The 17,448-nt window shown below is 33.8% G+C and overlaps 1 protein-coding gene across 5 annotated transcripts in view; it reads right to left on the bottom strand.

The window, feature by feature from the left end:
• TCF12 (transcription factor 12) overlaps positions 1-17,448 on the bottom strand; it is a 293,031-nt gene that overhangs the window by 60,131 nt on the left and 215,452 nt on the right. For all 5 annotated transcript variants that reach the window (XM_023532559.1, XM_023532560.1, XM_023532561.1 and 2 more), the window contains 2 exons: positions 15,322-15,457; positions 10,937-10,989 (listed from right to left, as the gene is read on the bottom strand). In XM_023532559.1, the coding sequence (XP_023388327.1) occupies positions 10,937-10,989; positions 15,322-15,457 (189 nt within the window). The remainder of the gene's footprint in view (positions 1-10,936; positions 10,990-15,321; positions 15,458-17,448) is intronic.

The following is a 17,448-nucleotide window of genomic DNA, read 5'->3' on the forward strand; positions in this document are numbered from 1 at the left end:
ATTGAGGGAAACATTATGCCTATGTAAATGAGAAGGATGTCCATCCTCTTTGCCACTGAAAAGACTTTCACTGTTCTGAAGAAAAACTGGAGCTTTTTCTTCCTAAAATGCTTTTATCAAGTTTAATCATGTTAAATATTCTATAATATAGTTAATTAAAATATACTTGTAGTTCTCCTTGAAGGATATTTTAGATAATCCAGTATGATATATTGTTTATACCTTCTCTGAGTCAACTGAGCATGGTCCAGGAAGAAAGAAAAAAGAGCTATAGCTATATTGCCAATCATTTGAGTTTGTTCATTTATTCCACAAATATTCACTGAGCATTTATTATGCACCTAGGCACTGCAGATAAAGCAATAACAAACAAATGAAATCTCTTCCTTATCAAGTTTCTCCTGAGACAAAGAATAAACAAATTATACTATATCAGATAGTACATTAAATGTTATAAAACAAAATACAGCAGGGGAAAGGAAAAAGGGGTGATGGGGACATTGTTGCCATTTTATACAGGATGGTCATGAAAGAGTCCCAGTGATAAAGTGATATGTTATCAAAGAGAGAAGTATGTGAGAAAACTAGTTATGTGGCTACTAAGGGAGGTATACTCTGGCAGAGAGAAGAGTAAATGCAAAGGTCCTGAGGCAAGCGTGCTTTATATCTTTAAGGAGCAGTAAAGAGGGCAGTGTGGCTAGAGGGGTAAATTAGTAGTGGAAGTCTGGGAGGTAGCAGAGAACAGATTAGAAGAATCTTGAAAGCAATCTTAAGGACTTTAATATTACAGTGATAACAGAAGCTACTGGAAGATTTTGAAAAGAATGATATCATCTCCCTTAGATTTTAAAAGGATCTTCCTGTGTTAAAATAAAAATGACTGAAGGAAAACTAGGAGACCAGTTGGGAAGATGTTGACATAATTCAGGAAAGAGATAAAGGTGGCTCAGACAAGGATAACAATAAATAGTGACAAACGGTCAAATTCTTAAAGATAATTTTAGTATAAGGAGCTTAATATGGGAAGATAACTCCTATTTTACTTTTATATCAATGAATCCATAACTTTTTTTTTTTCTTTAGGGAAATGTTTCCTGTATTCTGGTTTTCCATACTCCTCTGTCATGTGAAGATCACATGTTATGGTTAAGTTGTTAACTAGGTCAACCTAGTGCACTGTACAGTAATGGCTGAATTACCAATAATTTACCTTTTTTTTTTTTTTTTTGCAAATTTACTATTATTGTGTATAACTAGGAGTGAACTGCATAATTGAGGGTGAAAATAGGACAAATAATTCCATTTCTTTCACAAAGAAAGCAAGTTAACACATTTCTGATGATCTGAACAGCCAGAGTAGGAGAAGGTTGCAAAGTACAGCCTGGAGCAGGAACTCATTAATGAATGATGTTCCCTATTATAGATAACATTAAAAAAAGGCATAACAGTATCTATTTTTATTCTTTTATTTCAAAAAGCATTTCCTGGATACTCCGCCATGTGCCCAGAGGGTAACAATTACTCAACAGAAAAATATTTAAAAGTTATTTCTTTCCAAACATCATTTATCTTTTGACTATAAGTTATCTTGAAGACAGGGTACAGGGTCCATGTCTTATTCATATCTAAATCTCTAAAGCCTAAAAGAGTTCTTTATTCACAATAAGCACTTAATATATATTTACTGACTTTACCAAAATGGATTCACATTTCTCTCACCAGAGAGCTACTAAATGATGCCCACTTTGGTAGCAAAGAGTTTCTGTTTTTTGAAATTTATAAATATCTTTGATGATGTTGTAAAAGATACCAATAACTTGATTTCAAATAACGTCGTTTTTAATTTAAAAAATTATCGAGATAATCATGCTAAACGAAAATAAGCCAGACAGAAAAAGCTGAAAATCAAATGATATCACTTATATGTGGGACATAAACCTAAAAGCAACAAATGAACAGGACAGTGACTCAGGATCATGGACAATAGACTAGTGGTTACCAAGGGGAGGGGGAAGGGAGAAGGGAAAGAGGAGAGGCAGATGTGGTAAAGCAGGTCAAATATATGATGACAGAAAGAAATCTAACTATGAGAGGTGAACATGCAGTGTAAATATATATTGCCTTACTGTTAAAGTGTACATCTGAAACTTATTGGATTTTGTTAACCATTGTCACCATAAAAAATGAAAGAAATAAAAAAAATTATCAAGCACATGTCAGAAAACTTGAGAAGAGTATTATTATTAATTTATTAAGTATTATTTCTTAATACTAGCCATTATAAAGCTAAAAAGTGAATGAAATAAAAACCATTAAGTATTCACTTAAATTTATAGATTAACATTGAAAAAGTGAATTTTCTGGTCTTGGGGTTAAAGATTCTCTTTTGTACAAAGCTTTTATGTTTAGGAAAAGACATGCCGCATGTTTCAATAAAATGTTTCGCAATCATACTTGGGTTGGAACTGATTCTCAAGCTAGTAGGGGCTATCTTTTAGCTTTGGGTTCTAAGAGAAAGCTGAGCCAGGATAAAAGATGGTATGTGTCTGTCTGTGAAAAATTATAGTAGGGCTGTTTATATATCAAAGGCAAATTATTTAAATACTTTATACCCAATTGTTTCAAATAAACACTTACTAATATATCTATTTATGGGCTTACTTCTGATGTTATAAACTATCCTATATAATATTACCTAATGTGACATTTAACTTTGAGAAAAATTATGATGCCACAGCACCCACTTTATACGTTAAGAGTCTTCCACTATCTCAGTTGAGTACATTTTAGAATAAGGCAAATAATAGTTTTGGAAAGCTTCTGTCAATACAATAAGCTCTGGCCCAGTGCCCAGGGCCTTAAGGAAATGACGAAGGAACTAATGAATAATGGGTAATGGATCTTAAAAAAAAAAAAATCAACCCCACCAGGAACACATCTAAAAATATTTAGTTGTTTCTCTTTGGGTCTGTTTTTCACAGGAACTACATTTATGAAGAAAGCAAGAATATATCTACTTTAGGCATATATTTGTTTTCTTTAAGTGTAATGCAGGGGTTGGCAAATTATGCCTATGAGCGAAATCTGACCCACCACCTGATTTTACAAATAAAGTTTTATTGGAACACAGTCATGCCTATTCATTTATATATCATCATTTATACTCTTTTATGTATCACAACTATAGTTGAGGAGATGTGACAGAGGCTATCTGGCCCACAAAGCCAAACATATTCACTACATAACCTTTTATGCAAGTTTGCTGACTTTTGGTCTAGCACATTGAGGAAGGCTATAACAAAGCACGTTCTGGCAAAATTTCCAGAAACATAATATCTAGAACCAAATTATTTTTGAAAACTAATAAAATGTTAGCATATTATAGATATACTGGGTTATGTTAAAATAATTGCAGATAATAAAAGATGAAAACACTCTGAAAGGCCAACACTTTAACATTTGTTTAAAATCTATCCGGTGAATATAAACACCGGGAGAAATGAGAAACTATCCTGGGACTGGTAATGTTTTTAAAATGCTTTAAAGTCTAACTATGAATTTACTTATATAACATATATCACTGTCCTCGAAATTAGATATTATACAAGTACAATAAATGACTTTTCAAAGTAAAAATCATTACTGGTTAAACAAAATGCATATAGTGATAAGAAATTTTTGTCACCAATTACTTAAGTTGTAAATGCCTTCTCTAACTAAGAATAAAATCTGGAACTTCAAACATCCCTTGTGTTAAAATTTGGAATTTCTTAATTTATTCCTTCTTTCCTATACTTGAAAAAATAATGCTCAATTGTATTAGGCAAAAACAAAAACAAAAAATTCATGGTTCTATTGATGCTGAACACTTGACAGTGGGCTTAAACTCTATAAGCATTTATAGAATTCAAACACACATCCTTCAAAAGCCATTCAAGTTACATACACACACACACATGCGCATGATTATCCTATATTTGGTTTGTGAAGTCTCAACGAGTTGAAAATACCACACCAGTAGCTGAAGAGTTCAATAATCCTTAAAAGCCAGATTTAAAATTCAGCAATGCTCTTTTTTTTTTTTTTTTTTTTTAAAGAAATAGGTCAGAAAATAACAAATATCACTGTGGTTGTACAACCACATCACATCAGTACAAACGACTAGATACATAGGACTCACTCACTGGTTACTTTCCCTTCTGCTTTTTGACTTGAAATCAGATCAAAGACATTACTGGCTTGTCACAAAAATGAACATCTTAGAACTATGGATTAAAAGCTTATTATCTACAATGATACAATTCTGACACTGTTCTTAACAGTAGTTTCTGTCAGCATAAACAGTAGCTATTTCTTCTTATTAATGTACGAAGATAATCTTTCATTCAGTAACCAAACTGAATATAAATTTGGAATGTATTTTAGAACCATTCCCTTTATATACCAAGGTTTTTCTGCTAGTCTGACCTGTAAGGTCAGAGAAAGAATCAGCCACTTTGGAAATTTTGTATCACAGTAGCCTTCAAATAGAGACAGCTAACAGCCAGAAATAAGAAACTCTTAAGTACTTACAGTTGTGTGCCCTCTATGCTTGTCTGCCAAAGGAGCTAAGCAAATACCTATTTCAACTCATGTTCAAGAACTACAGGGTTTACTAACAAAAAGTTCTGTTGATGCTGGTGCTCTAAGTAAATACTGGTTATTGAACAATCACTAAGATTCTTTCTAGTCTTAAAGGCCTCAGATAATTGTCTATAATACACAGTATCTTAGCTTTCTAATGACTTCCATAGGACACACCCTTTGAGAATATTATACTTGCTGTTTATCTTGCTATTTTTTTTTTTCATCTTGCTATATTCATGGATAAAATGGAGGTTAACAGTTTCTTTACGGTTCTAATGCTTGACCTTTTTCTTACTGGTTCAGATAGTCAGAAATCTTTGAAATGGTAGTTTTCCAAGTTATTTATTTTTACAAGCCCAGAAAGTTACATTTGTCCTCTTTTTCCTATTAAAAAGAAAAAGAAAAAAAAAAACAAAACTCAGTTTAGCCACTCTCTGGATTTAATATTCTGACTTTTTCTATTTAAAAGTCTTACTAATTCTATTTACTATGTACATGAAAATGCTAGATCCATTGGACATGGTTTAATGGTCTTTGTGGTTTGGGAAAATGTCAGGATATCCCCAATGGTCTCAAGGGGTACCCCTAAAATTTCAAATTAATACTAAAAATGACTCAAAATTCACATTAATTTTAAAAATGACATTCCTAATAAAATTAAATCCCATAAAAATGTTGGGAAAATGGAAGGCATCATTTACTAAACTGTAGTCAATTACCAAACAAAAGCCTACAGACTTCCATACCTGTCTGCAGCAAAACAAATAAAGGTAGAATCTAAATGGCTTTGATTCATCTCAGAAACAATAAAGTAAGAGTTAGAAAAAAATGTTTTTTCTTGATGGCTGGGGTGGTAAAATATATTTTGAGAGTTTAACTAAAAAGCAAAGAAATCTATCTGATAACTATAATGGCTCTGTGGGAAAATATAGACTTAAAAACAAAGGATGAAGGACAGAATAACATTTGATAAAGAAACAAATAGATTTGTGTTATCAGCCTTCATATGGAACTGTAAACCAGTTATATTCAAACCAGTTGTAAGATATACCATTTTGATGCATAGTTAAAATCTGATGTTCATAAGATGTGTTCTAATGGTATTGAATGAGAACACAACTTTAAGAGTTTGGGTCTAAAGGCCTTCTGGAATTTATCTAGGTGTTTACTTTCTGGTGATAAAAATCTCGAAGGTGTCTTGCTTCTTTCTTTGGAATTCTGCATCTTCTGCAGTATATTAAAAAAAAAGGGATCTATGTTTGGAAATACTAACACCAAGTTAAGAAATAAAGAATAAAAAACAAAGGAACTCTCTATTTTGAGAAATGCTTCAGATAGCCATAAAGATGTTCAACCAATGATAAAAATAAGGCGGGGGGGCGGGGGGGGGAAAGGCATAGACTCCTAATAGTTCAGAAAACAAAAATAACTAGTATGCATTCTACGCAGAAGAATTTGATTCAAAAAAATCTCCCTCCTTTTGTAGTTTGCTTTTCTGAAAATGAACACATTAAACAACGTTAGCAGTTACAATTTACCACTCACTATGTGTCAGGCATGACATTACATATGTAAGTTTAGATAACACAATACTTTTTTTTTTTACTATAATATTTATCCTTCCTTATATTTTCAAACCTTTCCTTTGCTTTTCAGCAAAATTTGGTAAAAATGAAATTAAAAATTCCTTTCAATTTCAGGCTGTGGTGGTAGGAACTAGAAAAAGAATATTTACTGAGCGTCTATTATATGCTTGGCACATATTAGGCATGTTATAACCTCAAACTACCATTTGAAATAGGCATTATTTTCTCCTTTTACAAATGGAAACTTGATATTCAGAGAACTTAAAAGCAATTTCTCAAGTGTATAAAATAAAAAGCAGCTAAGGCCAGATAAAATCCATCACATGCTTGACTGGAAGGAAGTCTGTGCTTTTCTACATCATCCTTTTAGATGGTAGTAGGTCTTTAAACAACAAAGTCAATTAAAAATAAATTTGATTAACAAAAACATAACTGACAGAATAAACTATGTTTTAAACTTCATATACTAAATAATATATTTTACGAGTAAACCAAGATACAAAATATGTTTTTAACATTCAAAATAAAAAGAAAATGGTCTTTGATATTAAATTAGATTGTAATCTTGGCTCTGTGTGATCTTGGATAAATTGCTTAATATCTGAATCTCAATTTCTTCATTTGTAAGAAGATAATAGTTATTTTATATATTTATGTGGCAAAAACTAAAGATTAAGATGACACAGATAATAGTTATAGATCTTCACAAAGGTTGAGTCTTGCACCTCTAAAAGGGTGACCCCGAGGCTGTGAAGGATGCTAACAAATATACTGCAGATGTTACAATTTTTGCACATACTACTAAACAAAAAACCACGATTGCTTCCAATCCCTACCCAGTGCTTCAAAATTCCATAAACATTCTCTGTGTAAAATATCTGATATAAGTGAAAAATAGCTGGTATACATACAAAGAACAAAGACTAGTGGTTAGGGAGGGAGGTACAGGAACCCTAAAAAAGGAAAGATAACACCCGCAAAGCCAAAGTACCACCCATGCCTTGGGTAAGACTCCCAGATAACCTTAACAATTATGAATGCCTAATACCTATTGGACATAAGGATACTTTAGGCCTTATCAAGGGTACACTGCCAAGTCAGTTTATCCTTTGTCATATCTACATTGTTCTTACGTGTTCCTCAATCTTCCTCTGGAGTGGGAGAGTGGGTCTGCTTATAGGAACCATACAAAGGTTGTATTTGATATAGAATCCAGTAATGCTGTACTTCTAGATGTGGCATGAGCACACTGTTTTTTTGTTGTTCTTTTTTTTTTTTTTTTTTTACATGTCTATGCCTTTTACCTGTCTGATCTTAACAGATGAATTGTTACTCATCTTTCCAGATACAGCTCACATGTCAATTACTGGGGCCATTAGTACTTTTCAAGTTAGTTTTACCTACCCAATGTTTCTAGAGCACTTGGTACACCTTTACTTGCCTCACTGCAATGTAATTAATTCACTGAACACTTTTTTCTCATACTAGATGGTAACTTCCCTGAAGGTAATGATGGTATGTGTGTGTATATGTTTGAATTATGAATGTCCAAGCATCATTTTTCTGTTGATGTTACAAAACTCTACTTTGTTCAATATTTCAACCTGTCTAGAGAAGCAAGTAGAAAATTAATGTGCTTAAGAACACCAATTCTTCATCAGTAGGAAGAAAACCATGCACACCCACATGCTTTTAGATTATGTATTGAGCACATCAGTTTTAAAACTCTTAGTGCACTTTGCATTTTTGATCTGAAAGGAACTCCAGATTTTCCAATCCAAGCTTCCTAACAGATAACTGACAAGTCTAGGTTCATACAACCAATCAATAACTGAGCCAGCAGATTTGTGCAGATCATTCTCTTAATCTTACTGACCATACGGCTTTAATGATGTCAATAAACCCTTATTGGACCTTCATCCACTGACAGAAGTTACCATTCAGTTGTTTTGAAGAGAGGAATAGGGGAACTGAGGTTTGTATTTATGATACCTAAATATATATTATGGCTTACAAAAGGAAAAGGCCTCTATCCAAAGTTCTGTGGTCAAATTATATAGATTACCAATGCTTTGCATGTATTAAGTAACCCTGCTTATTATTTTTTTTTTATAGCAGTATGAGTTGTACTAACCTAGCTCTTTCACTGTATCTTCAGCAAAGGTAGCATGTATTTTACAGAAGATTAAAGATAGATGAAATAAGCAGCAAACTATAAAATCTAAGATGTTACTGTCAAGTTTCTAGTTTGGTTTGGGAAGTATAACATTAAAATAACCATTAAATAAAATATACACAGTTCATTGTCATTTTCATACCCATATTTTTGACACTTAACATTGTTAAAGGTCTATAAATTACATATATTTCAGCAAAAGCATTCAAATAGAAAATCATAATTTTAAGTTTCCAGTTGTTTTAGACACTGAAAAGGTAAATAGTGTAACTATAAGTGCTCTCAGAAGTATACTATTTTGGTATTATTTATCAAGGTATCTGTCTTTAAAGTTGAAAAAATGTTTTCCTGTTTTGTTAATTTAAGATTTCAATATAGAATTTAAACTAAAATATACTTTCAATTAAAATACATTTATTATTTATATATCTTTAATAGCATTCAATATGTTTAAATACTATTTTCACATGGTTTCAAAGTAGTGTGTTCATATTTGAAGTTGATGTTAAATACAGAACTGAAAATACTGAATTCTAAATACTGTTAAACTATTTAATAAATCCCAAATAAAGTAGCTAGTAATACAATATTTAAGTAAGCTTGGCTTCTGAAATTTCCTAATGGCTCTGAAAGAAATCAAAGTTTTGTCAGAATTCACTGGCTTTCCCTTTCTCTGTGGTATGCTCTGGACACCTGATACAATAAAGAGAACTAACTCCAAGGAGTAGATGCTGTTATGATGAGGAATGCTAGTGACCTCCAGTGTCTATTCTCTTTCCAGGCTCTTTAGTCCATTTTGCCCTTTTGGTTGAAAAACAAAAGAACTATGAAACACCAAAAATATGCTGTTTCTTAAAATCAATCTCAGACTAAATAAAAATGAAATGAATTTTTCATGTACGAATGTTGTATTTTTCAAACTGTGTGGTTCTACTAAATATTAATACATAACTTTTATTACTCTCAAAGAAGTATAGTAATAAATTACAAAAAAAATTGCAGTTACATGTTTTAGCAGTTCTGTCAGTTTTAGATATGATTTCTGTTAATTTAACAGAAATCATCTGTTATACTGTTGAAGTACCTACCCCTGCACAGCATGCAACTGTTAAAATGTAAATTGCCCAACTATTTTTAGCTGCTGCTGAAAAAATTCCTGTCTTTGGGAATAATGATTTGAGGCATTGTGTTCATTTTGTTTATCAAGCAGCCATTCAACCTCTAGTGGGCCCAAGTGCTTATACAAGCAAAAGCTTTTAAGAATGCCTGCAGCTGCAATCCAACCTTCCAGGTAGGCTGCAGGTTCAGAGCACAGCTGCCCTGGGCTGCATAAAACTCAGATCCATCTGGAACTGAGTTTCAAAGAGGATTTCAAATGCGAGTTTTCATGTATCACATGGAAGAGAAGGTGGGGGGTGGGGGTGGGGGTGAGGGGAAGAACATAGGAAAGAAGGCAAGCAAACAACCAAAAGATGATATCTCTACTTCAGCCTTAATAAAAAAAGGAAAAGCTCAGACCCATGCTGCTCCTTCTAGATTATTACTTGCCAAGCCGGATATTCCATTCAGTATATACTTCGATGAGCTGTGACTCATCCAGCAGCACCTGCGCCCATGTGTTAAGTACTGCCAAATAAAAGCCCAACATCCATTTACACAACAAAGAGATGTACCCTACAAGGCATGGGGCCTCAATCCAAAAGCCCCACTCCCCATTTGTTCTAAGCAAAAGGAGAGAAAAAATAATCTCCCTTCCTTGCACCAGGGATTTTTAAATTGTAGGTGAATTTATGATGTAGGTTCATTTACAAATATTTTTACTCTTTAAAAGAATAAAGTATATTTAATAGCACAAACACCCTACGGCATTAGATTATCATGGCCATTAATGATTGTTCACCAAACCTTTCCAACCTCCTTCACGAAAGCTCTTTATTCTCAAAGGGCACATTTTTGAGCAAAGAGGGATCAACAAACTAGTTGCTTGAAAGCTTTCCTGATGCTAGGATGAAGTTAGGAAAGGCTTAATGAAGGCTTTAAAATCCACAAGGGCTTCACAATGAACATCTGACTTGGTGATTTATGCATATTAATAACCCCAGTCCTACTGAGGCAAGCTGAGCTGAACATGTCCTCCGAATCTTAATGTCTTTAGCTCCACTGGGATTATTACAAATGTAAATTTCTAAGATTCTCAGCTATTAATCTCTGTCTGTCCTCCTGTTCAGCAACATAATGACTAATTAAACATCAAAAGACCTGTACAGGAGATCTTCTTTGACAGCTACCGGCCTAGTTCTCTTCCCAAGAGGGGAATTCAAATGACAGGGACATGGAGTAAAAGTGTAAGAGTAAGCTACAAATCATTGTAGGGAAATCTAAAAACCTAACATTAAATGAGGATTTATCTCAATCAATGATTCCTTTAAGCAATGAACAGTTACTACGTGAAGTGTGCTTACTGACACTAATAGAATACATCCTTATAGCCAGCAAATATGGACCGTTTAAAATCAGTTTATCACAAAGTGAAAAAAATGGTACTTACAGAAGAAGGCAAACCAGGAGGCACCTTTCTGACTTTCTTTGCTTGCAAAGGATCTGCACATGGAAAACAGTATATTTCGTTAGCATTTATATTAGAGCAGATCAGACTTTGAATGAACAGGAAATAATTTTCCTCCTACTGTCTTTCTTGTTTTCCAATTTTTAGGAGTAAACAAGTGAATATAGGGACGGGGGCCTCATTCCAACTGGTTCAAGTGCAAAACAAATTTTCCTAATGAAGTGATATATTCTGAAATAAATATCACTTGAGTTTGGGAAAATGACAGCAAACAAAGTAAGAAAGGAAATAACAAACCAATAAGCACACATGAGGAAAGAGAATTAACATTTTTTAAGTGCCTATTATGTGCTAGGCTCCACACTAGGCACTTTACATCATTTATCTCACTTTAATTTGCAGAAGGGCATTTGGTACAACAGGTCATTTTCATAATATGACTCCTTAACAGAGACACAAATTTAGTGATCACATTGAGAAGTTGGTTTAAAAGCATACTAAACAGGCTAAAAGCTAATGCTATGCTATCCTTATTATGTTAAAAATTTGAAATAAAATTTAATAAATGAAAAATTAAGGTTATAATAATGTCAGAGATATGCTACATAAACTATTAACTTTATAAACTACTGTCATATATAATGCCATCCAGTACTCTTTAAGAGCATTCACCTTAATTTGTGGTTACTACTGCAACTTCAGCACTACTTACTGAGCAATTTATCCTTGGATATTTATGTTTATTTCCAAGAAATAATTACATCAAGTATTTTATGTTTCTAAGACATAAATGATTTATTAGTATGAGAATATGAGTATTTTCATATGCCCAACCAGCTCACTTGGTATTTTAATTTTATTTATCTGTAAAATTTTAAATTTTAAACTTGTCCTTATTTATCATTTTTAAAAAAGGTGATAAGTACAACTTTCCAGTATTTCACAAATAATGGATCAAATTCAGGATTTTTCAGAGGGGTTCACTATTAAGATGAGAGAACACGTAACAAGTCTGCTGTAAAGTACAGTGTTTTTTGAAAACTGTAAATATGGGAATTAAACTAGTATGGTATTTTCCTGGGTCATAAATGATATGACACAATAAGACATGAAGTTGTTTAAAAAAGAATGAAACCCATTTAAATTGAGAGTGGGAATCTTTGCAGTAAATATCCCAGGAGGGTACAAAGCTAACAAAGCAACTTCATAGGTAGTATGTGGAAAATTTTATACAATCAAAAAGAGAAAAAGCATTCATTAGCATCTAAGTCACTACCCCAACGGGCAGCCTAAATATCCTTGAACAAAAATGCCAAAGATAAACAACATCTGGCACACTCTATATTTATGAAACTTACAAAATTTTTGTTCTTTGTGAAGCTTTTCTAGAACCCAAATCACAACAGCATTCCTTGAGAAAAAGTCACACTCTATTTCAAGACAGTCAAATGAACTGTGCCTATTAGTCTGGAGCCCATCACTCTATTATATGTTAATTACTAGTAAACGATGCTGCTATTTAGGACAGTTTTCCCCTGCCAGCTAAATAGGAAATTTTCTTTCACCATTAGCTGCTACTATACAACTGCATACATAATGTCAAAGTAAGCTATTTATTTATTTGTTTGTTTGTTTGTTTGTTTATTTCTTCCCCACTCTTTAATACCCCGACCCCCACTTCCACCCCTGACCAACAAGATGTTGCCATTTCCCCTTCATGAACTGGGTCTCTGAAGGCGAGGCATCTCCTCCCATGTGCTCACAGCACGCACCAGGGGCCTGGTGCACCCAGGGTATGGTCCATGGCTCCACCTGGGGCGCGAACCTAGAACCTTCTGTATGTAAAGCAGACGTGCTAACTACTACACTATGGAGCCACCCCCCATAATGTCAAATTTAAAATCATGAATTTGGAATTCACAGTTCACTTTTGGGAGGATGAAAAGTATAATAGTTAAGAGAGTAAGCTGTTTGGATTTGAATTTCAGCTTCATCATACAGCAGCTATGAGCCTGGGCAAGTCACCTCTTTGAGCTTCAGCTACCTAAGGTGGAAAAAGGGGATAACACCTCCTGGAGTGATAAAGATAATACATGAAAGATGCTCAAGGAAGTGCCTACAGAGAGTGACACTTAATAAATTTTAGCCATTATTATTAGGCTTATATTAAAACCTGGCAAAATGATTATAAATTGGATAGATATTGTTTTGCAGAATGCTGACTGCTTAAAGCATCTAAATAACTTGAGAAGATGCTCAGATTGGTATAGATGATCTCTGAGGTCCTTTCAGCTCTAAGCTTTTATGAATAACTGCAATGCCAACAAAGAGTGGCTAAGACTGAGAAATAACAATAAAGAATAGAATAATAATCCACTAAATGATATCCACACAGGACATGAGTGGGCCTCCCTGGATACCAAGCCTTGGCTAATAAGTTACTTAGCTTCCTGGGTCTTGGTTCCTCATTTGTAACATGAGTTTACTATATAGAGTTTTTGTAAAGACGTAGTACGTACAGCACAGTACCTGGCATGGAAGAGACAATGAACAGTATCTAACATCATCATAATCAAAATAAAAATGAGTGACATTAATTTCTGGAAAGTTTGAGGTTTTACGAAATCTACCCCTGACCCAGTTATTTCAATAGTTCATTTTCTTCCTGAACTTTTAGTAATAGTACACTGGTCTACAGTACTGCTTTTTGTCACAATATATACTCATATAACATACGAACAAAATATTTTCTAAAATATTAACATGTCTAGACTCAAATGAATGCTCCTATCTTGACTAACTCGTTTAGAGGGAAGCAAAAGGAGAGACAGAGAAGAGACACTTTACAATTTATCATTTTTTAAATAACAAAAAGTTTACTAGCTTACACCATCTGGGCTCATTCTAACGGTACATATACTAAATCACCCATAATACTGAGAGGCAGGCACATCTAATGAGAGTTCTCTGCTGAACAGGATAATTCACCATTGTGCACTTTGTCATCCTCAAGCATATTCTAGACCCAGAAACTAGGGATATTTCACCAAAATATGTTTGACAGAATAGATATATAAATTGGAGGCAGTCGACAAATATTTGTGGAATGAATATATTTTCTTTTGGTGGATTTATTTTAGAAGCTGGCCTATTCTTAATATAAACATGCTTTACAACTTCAATTTTCCTGTATAAAAGATTCTTTGGTAGGAATCACCACAAATTCCCACATTTAAACAGTGCCTGGATAAGGTGTGAGAGTACACCTGAAACTTACACTAAGTAGCAACACAAAATAGGCTAACCTGGTTAGGCGACATGTAAAAGAAATGAGGGCTGAATGCTTAACAGGTGCTGAGTTTCCTTTCGAGGTGATATTTTGGAACTAGACAGAGATGATGGTTGCACAGCATTGTGAATATACTAAATATCACTGAATTGTATACTTTAATATGATTAATTTTGTTATATTAATTTTACATCAATTTTTTTAAAAGTGGGGAGTAGAAACAATTAATATGCAAAGAACAGTGGACATGGAGTCAAAAAATCTTAAATTTTATCCTGTGTAAACCACCCACTAATTTTATAAATATGTCCTCTTTTGAGCTTCAGTTTTATGTTAAATCTAGTATTATATCCACTTCAGGGTTGTTGTACTGATGAGATGAGAATGTACATAAAACCACTTTATAAACTGTTCAGCATTTTATCCATTTTAGTAAAAAAAAAGGTGTTAATATGAGCATATAACATTTTTTAAGAGGAAAAACTAGTCCTATTTTTAAGTCCTGTTTTTCCCTATTTAGTTCTTACTCTGATGACCAAACAAGAGTATTAAATTGATTGTTTAGTAAATTGTAGGGAGCTAAAGCTCCCCAAATTCAAAAGAGTGGATTATCTCGGGAGGCCTGCTTGCATAAAAAAGAAAAAGGCTGGTTCTGTGGAATTCCAGGAAGAAGATTAAGAATAGTTGAAGGGAGTGTCGAAGGGAGTGTCGAAGGGAGTGTCGATTGTATCTCGATCTTATTATGTTATTTTGGGATATACAAAGGAACAAATTATGTATAAAAGGAGCATAAGAAATAAACTTGGAGAGACAGTTGTGAGATCTGTTCTCCCTCCTGCACCCTGTCTGTCTTCTCTTTTTTCTCAGTCCCCGCTCCCCCATTCAGGTACCTGGTTTGACTTGGTCGGCTGGTTTCCGACAGTAAATACCTGATATATTATTTTATGCAAATAAGCCCCAATATCAACATGATATCCAATAAACCAAATTTCTTCTAATTAAAAGTACAGCCAGAAGAAGAGACTAAAGGTAGGAGAGAAACATTTGTAGGATGGGATTTGTCACGTGATACACTTACCAAGTGCTGCAGAGTCATGGAGTGGTCTTCTCCTGGAACTTGTGGCAGAGAATGAGTAGTATGGTGTCCCAGGTTTTCCTGAAGAAGACAGCTGTGCTGGGCTTCCAAGCCCTAGATCTTGTCTCAGGAGGCTAGACTATAAAACAAGGCCAAGGAAACAAGTTATCTTCCCACTGATAATGATCTAAACCTGAAAATTTCATCACTTCTGAATTATTTATAGTACCTTCGAAAATGCTTTGCATTTAGGAAGCATTTCAATAAGTACTTTTTTGAGTTCTATCATCATACCACTGGTTTAAGCCTATATTTTCTTTTGCTCCATCTTTATGTTGCTTGCTTTCTAGTAATTATGCAGATCTGTACAAACTAAAGGTTGAAAGACACTTTAGTCACTTGGAGTTCCATTCTTTAATAATCATGAGTATTTCTGAAAAACAGCCACCTAGTCTTTGCTTGACTGCTTTCATGACCACATGAGGCATTCAATTCTGCTCTTTTTCTTTTCCTTTTTGGATAGCTCTCATTGTTTGAAGAGCGCCAATATTTTTAAGACTAGTCATTCCTGTTTTCTTCAATTGTGTCTCATGACATGAGTTTGAATGTCCTCCTCAACATCCCTGACACAAATCTTTGAATTTATTTTCAGTTTATCAAAGTCTCTTGTAAAATGGAATAGAGGTCAATGCACCAGATTATACAAAGTAGTTTTCAAGACTACATTTAAACAATGCATTTGTGCTTGCTCACATTGAGAAGTTAAGAGTGATCATACTCTGTTACTCTTTATTGCATATGCTGCAATTAAGTCATGTTCCTCCAATGGTATCCTTGTCCAGTTTGTGTTTTTTGGTCCCGAGTACAAGACTTAACGTTTATCTCTGACAAAATTCATCTTGTTATATTTGATTCATAATAATCATCCATTCCTGTCTTTTTTAGATTATGAGTCTGTCAACCAATGCATTTGCTAGCCTTCTAGTATACAGGCATAAAAAATGTGATAAAAAAATCAGGATGACAGGCTGAGGAGAGAAACCTAAAGCATGCTACAGTGACATCATGAGAATGTGTCAGTGCTTCACTGAAATTCAGAGATTCAGCAGCCCTGACCCGCTAACCCAGTGATGCTATTATAAAACAATGAAATTAATTTGCCAGAATTTGGTTCCAAGCTTTTTAGTAGGTGATGGAAAAAGACCTCAACTGGGAAGGGTATTGGATATACTTGAGAGGATGCTCTCAAGTGAAAAGAGCTGATTCCTCTGATATGTTTACTATCCTTCTATGACATTTTAATAGCTCTTACTGCTATCACCATACCTTTAGTAGTTGTTCTTTCAGCCACTGAGTATCATGAAAGTACTAAGAAATAAAACTCAGCTCTGGTCAGAAAGAATCAGTAGACCTTTATAACAGCAGTCATGGTAGCCTTGGCCCTGCCTCCATTCTGATAATCAAAAAAAATTCTTATTTTAGTTTATCATACTACTTAATGAGGCTTAAATAATTTTTAGGTTTCAGCTTAAAAACACTGAGGTGAAATTCACATAACACAAAATTAACCATTTAAAAGTTTCCAATAAATGACATTTAGTATATTCACAACATTGTACAACTATCACGACCTAGTTCCAAAATATTTTCATCACCTCGAAAGAAAACCCCATACTCATTAAAGTCACTTCTACTTCTCCCCTCCTTTAGCCTCTGGCAATCACTAATCTGCTTCTGCCTCTATGGCTTTACCTATTCTGAATACTTCATAAAAATGGAATCATAAAATATGTGATATTTTGTGTCTGCCTACTTTCACTTATCATAATGTTTTCGAAGCTCATGTTGTAGCATATGTCAATACTTCATTCCTTTTTAGGGCTGAATAATATTCCATTATGTGGACACACTACAGTTTGTTTATCCATTCATTCATTGATGGGGCATTTTGATTGTCTCCAGCTTTGGACTACTATGAATACTGTTGCTATGAACATTCGTATACAAGTATTTGGATACCTGTTTTCAATTCTTTTAGGTATATACTTTGGAGTAGAATTGCTGGGTCAAGTGGTAATTTTATTTTTAACCTTTTGAGAAACTGCAAAACTGTTTTCCACAGTGGCTGCA

Source organism: Pteropus vampyrus, unplaced genomic scaffold, assembly GCF_000151845.1.
Source record: "Pteropus vampyrus isolate Shadow unplaced genomic scaffold, Pvam_2.0 Scaffold85, whole genome shotgun sequence".
In the NCBI taxonomy this organism is placed as follows: domain Eukaryota; kingdom Metazoa; phylum Chordata; class Mammalia; order Chiroptera; family Pteropodidae; genus Pteropus; species Pteropus vampyrus.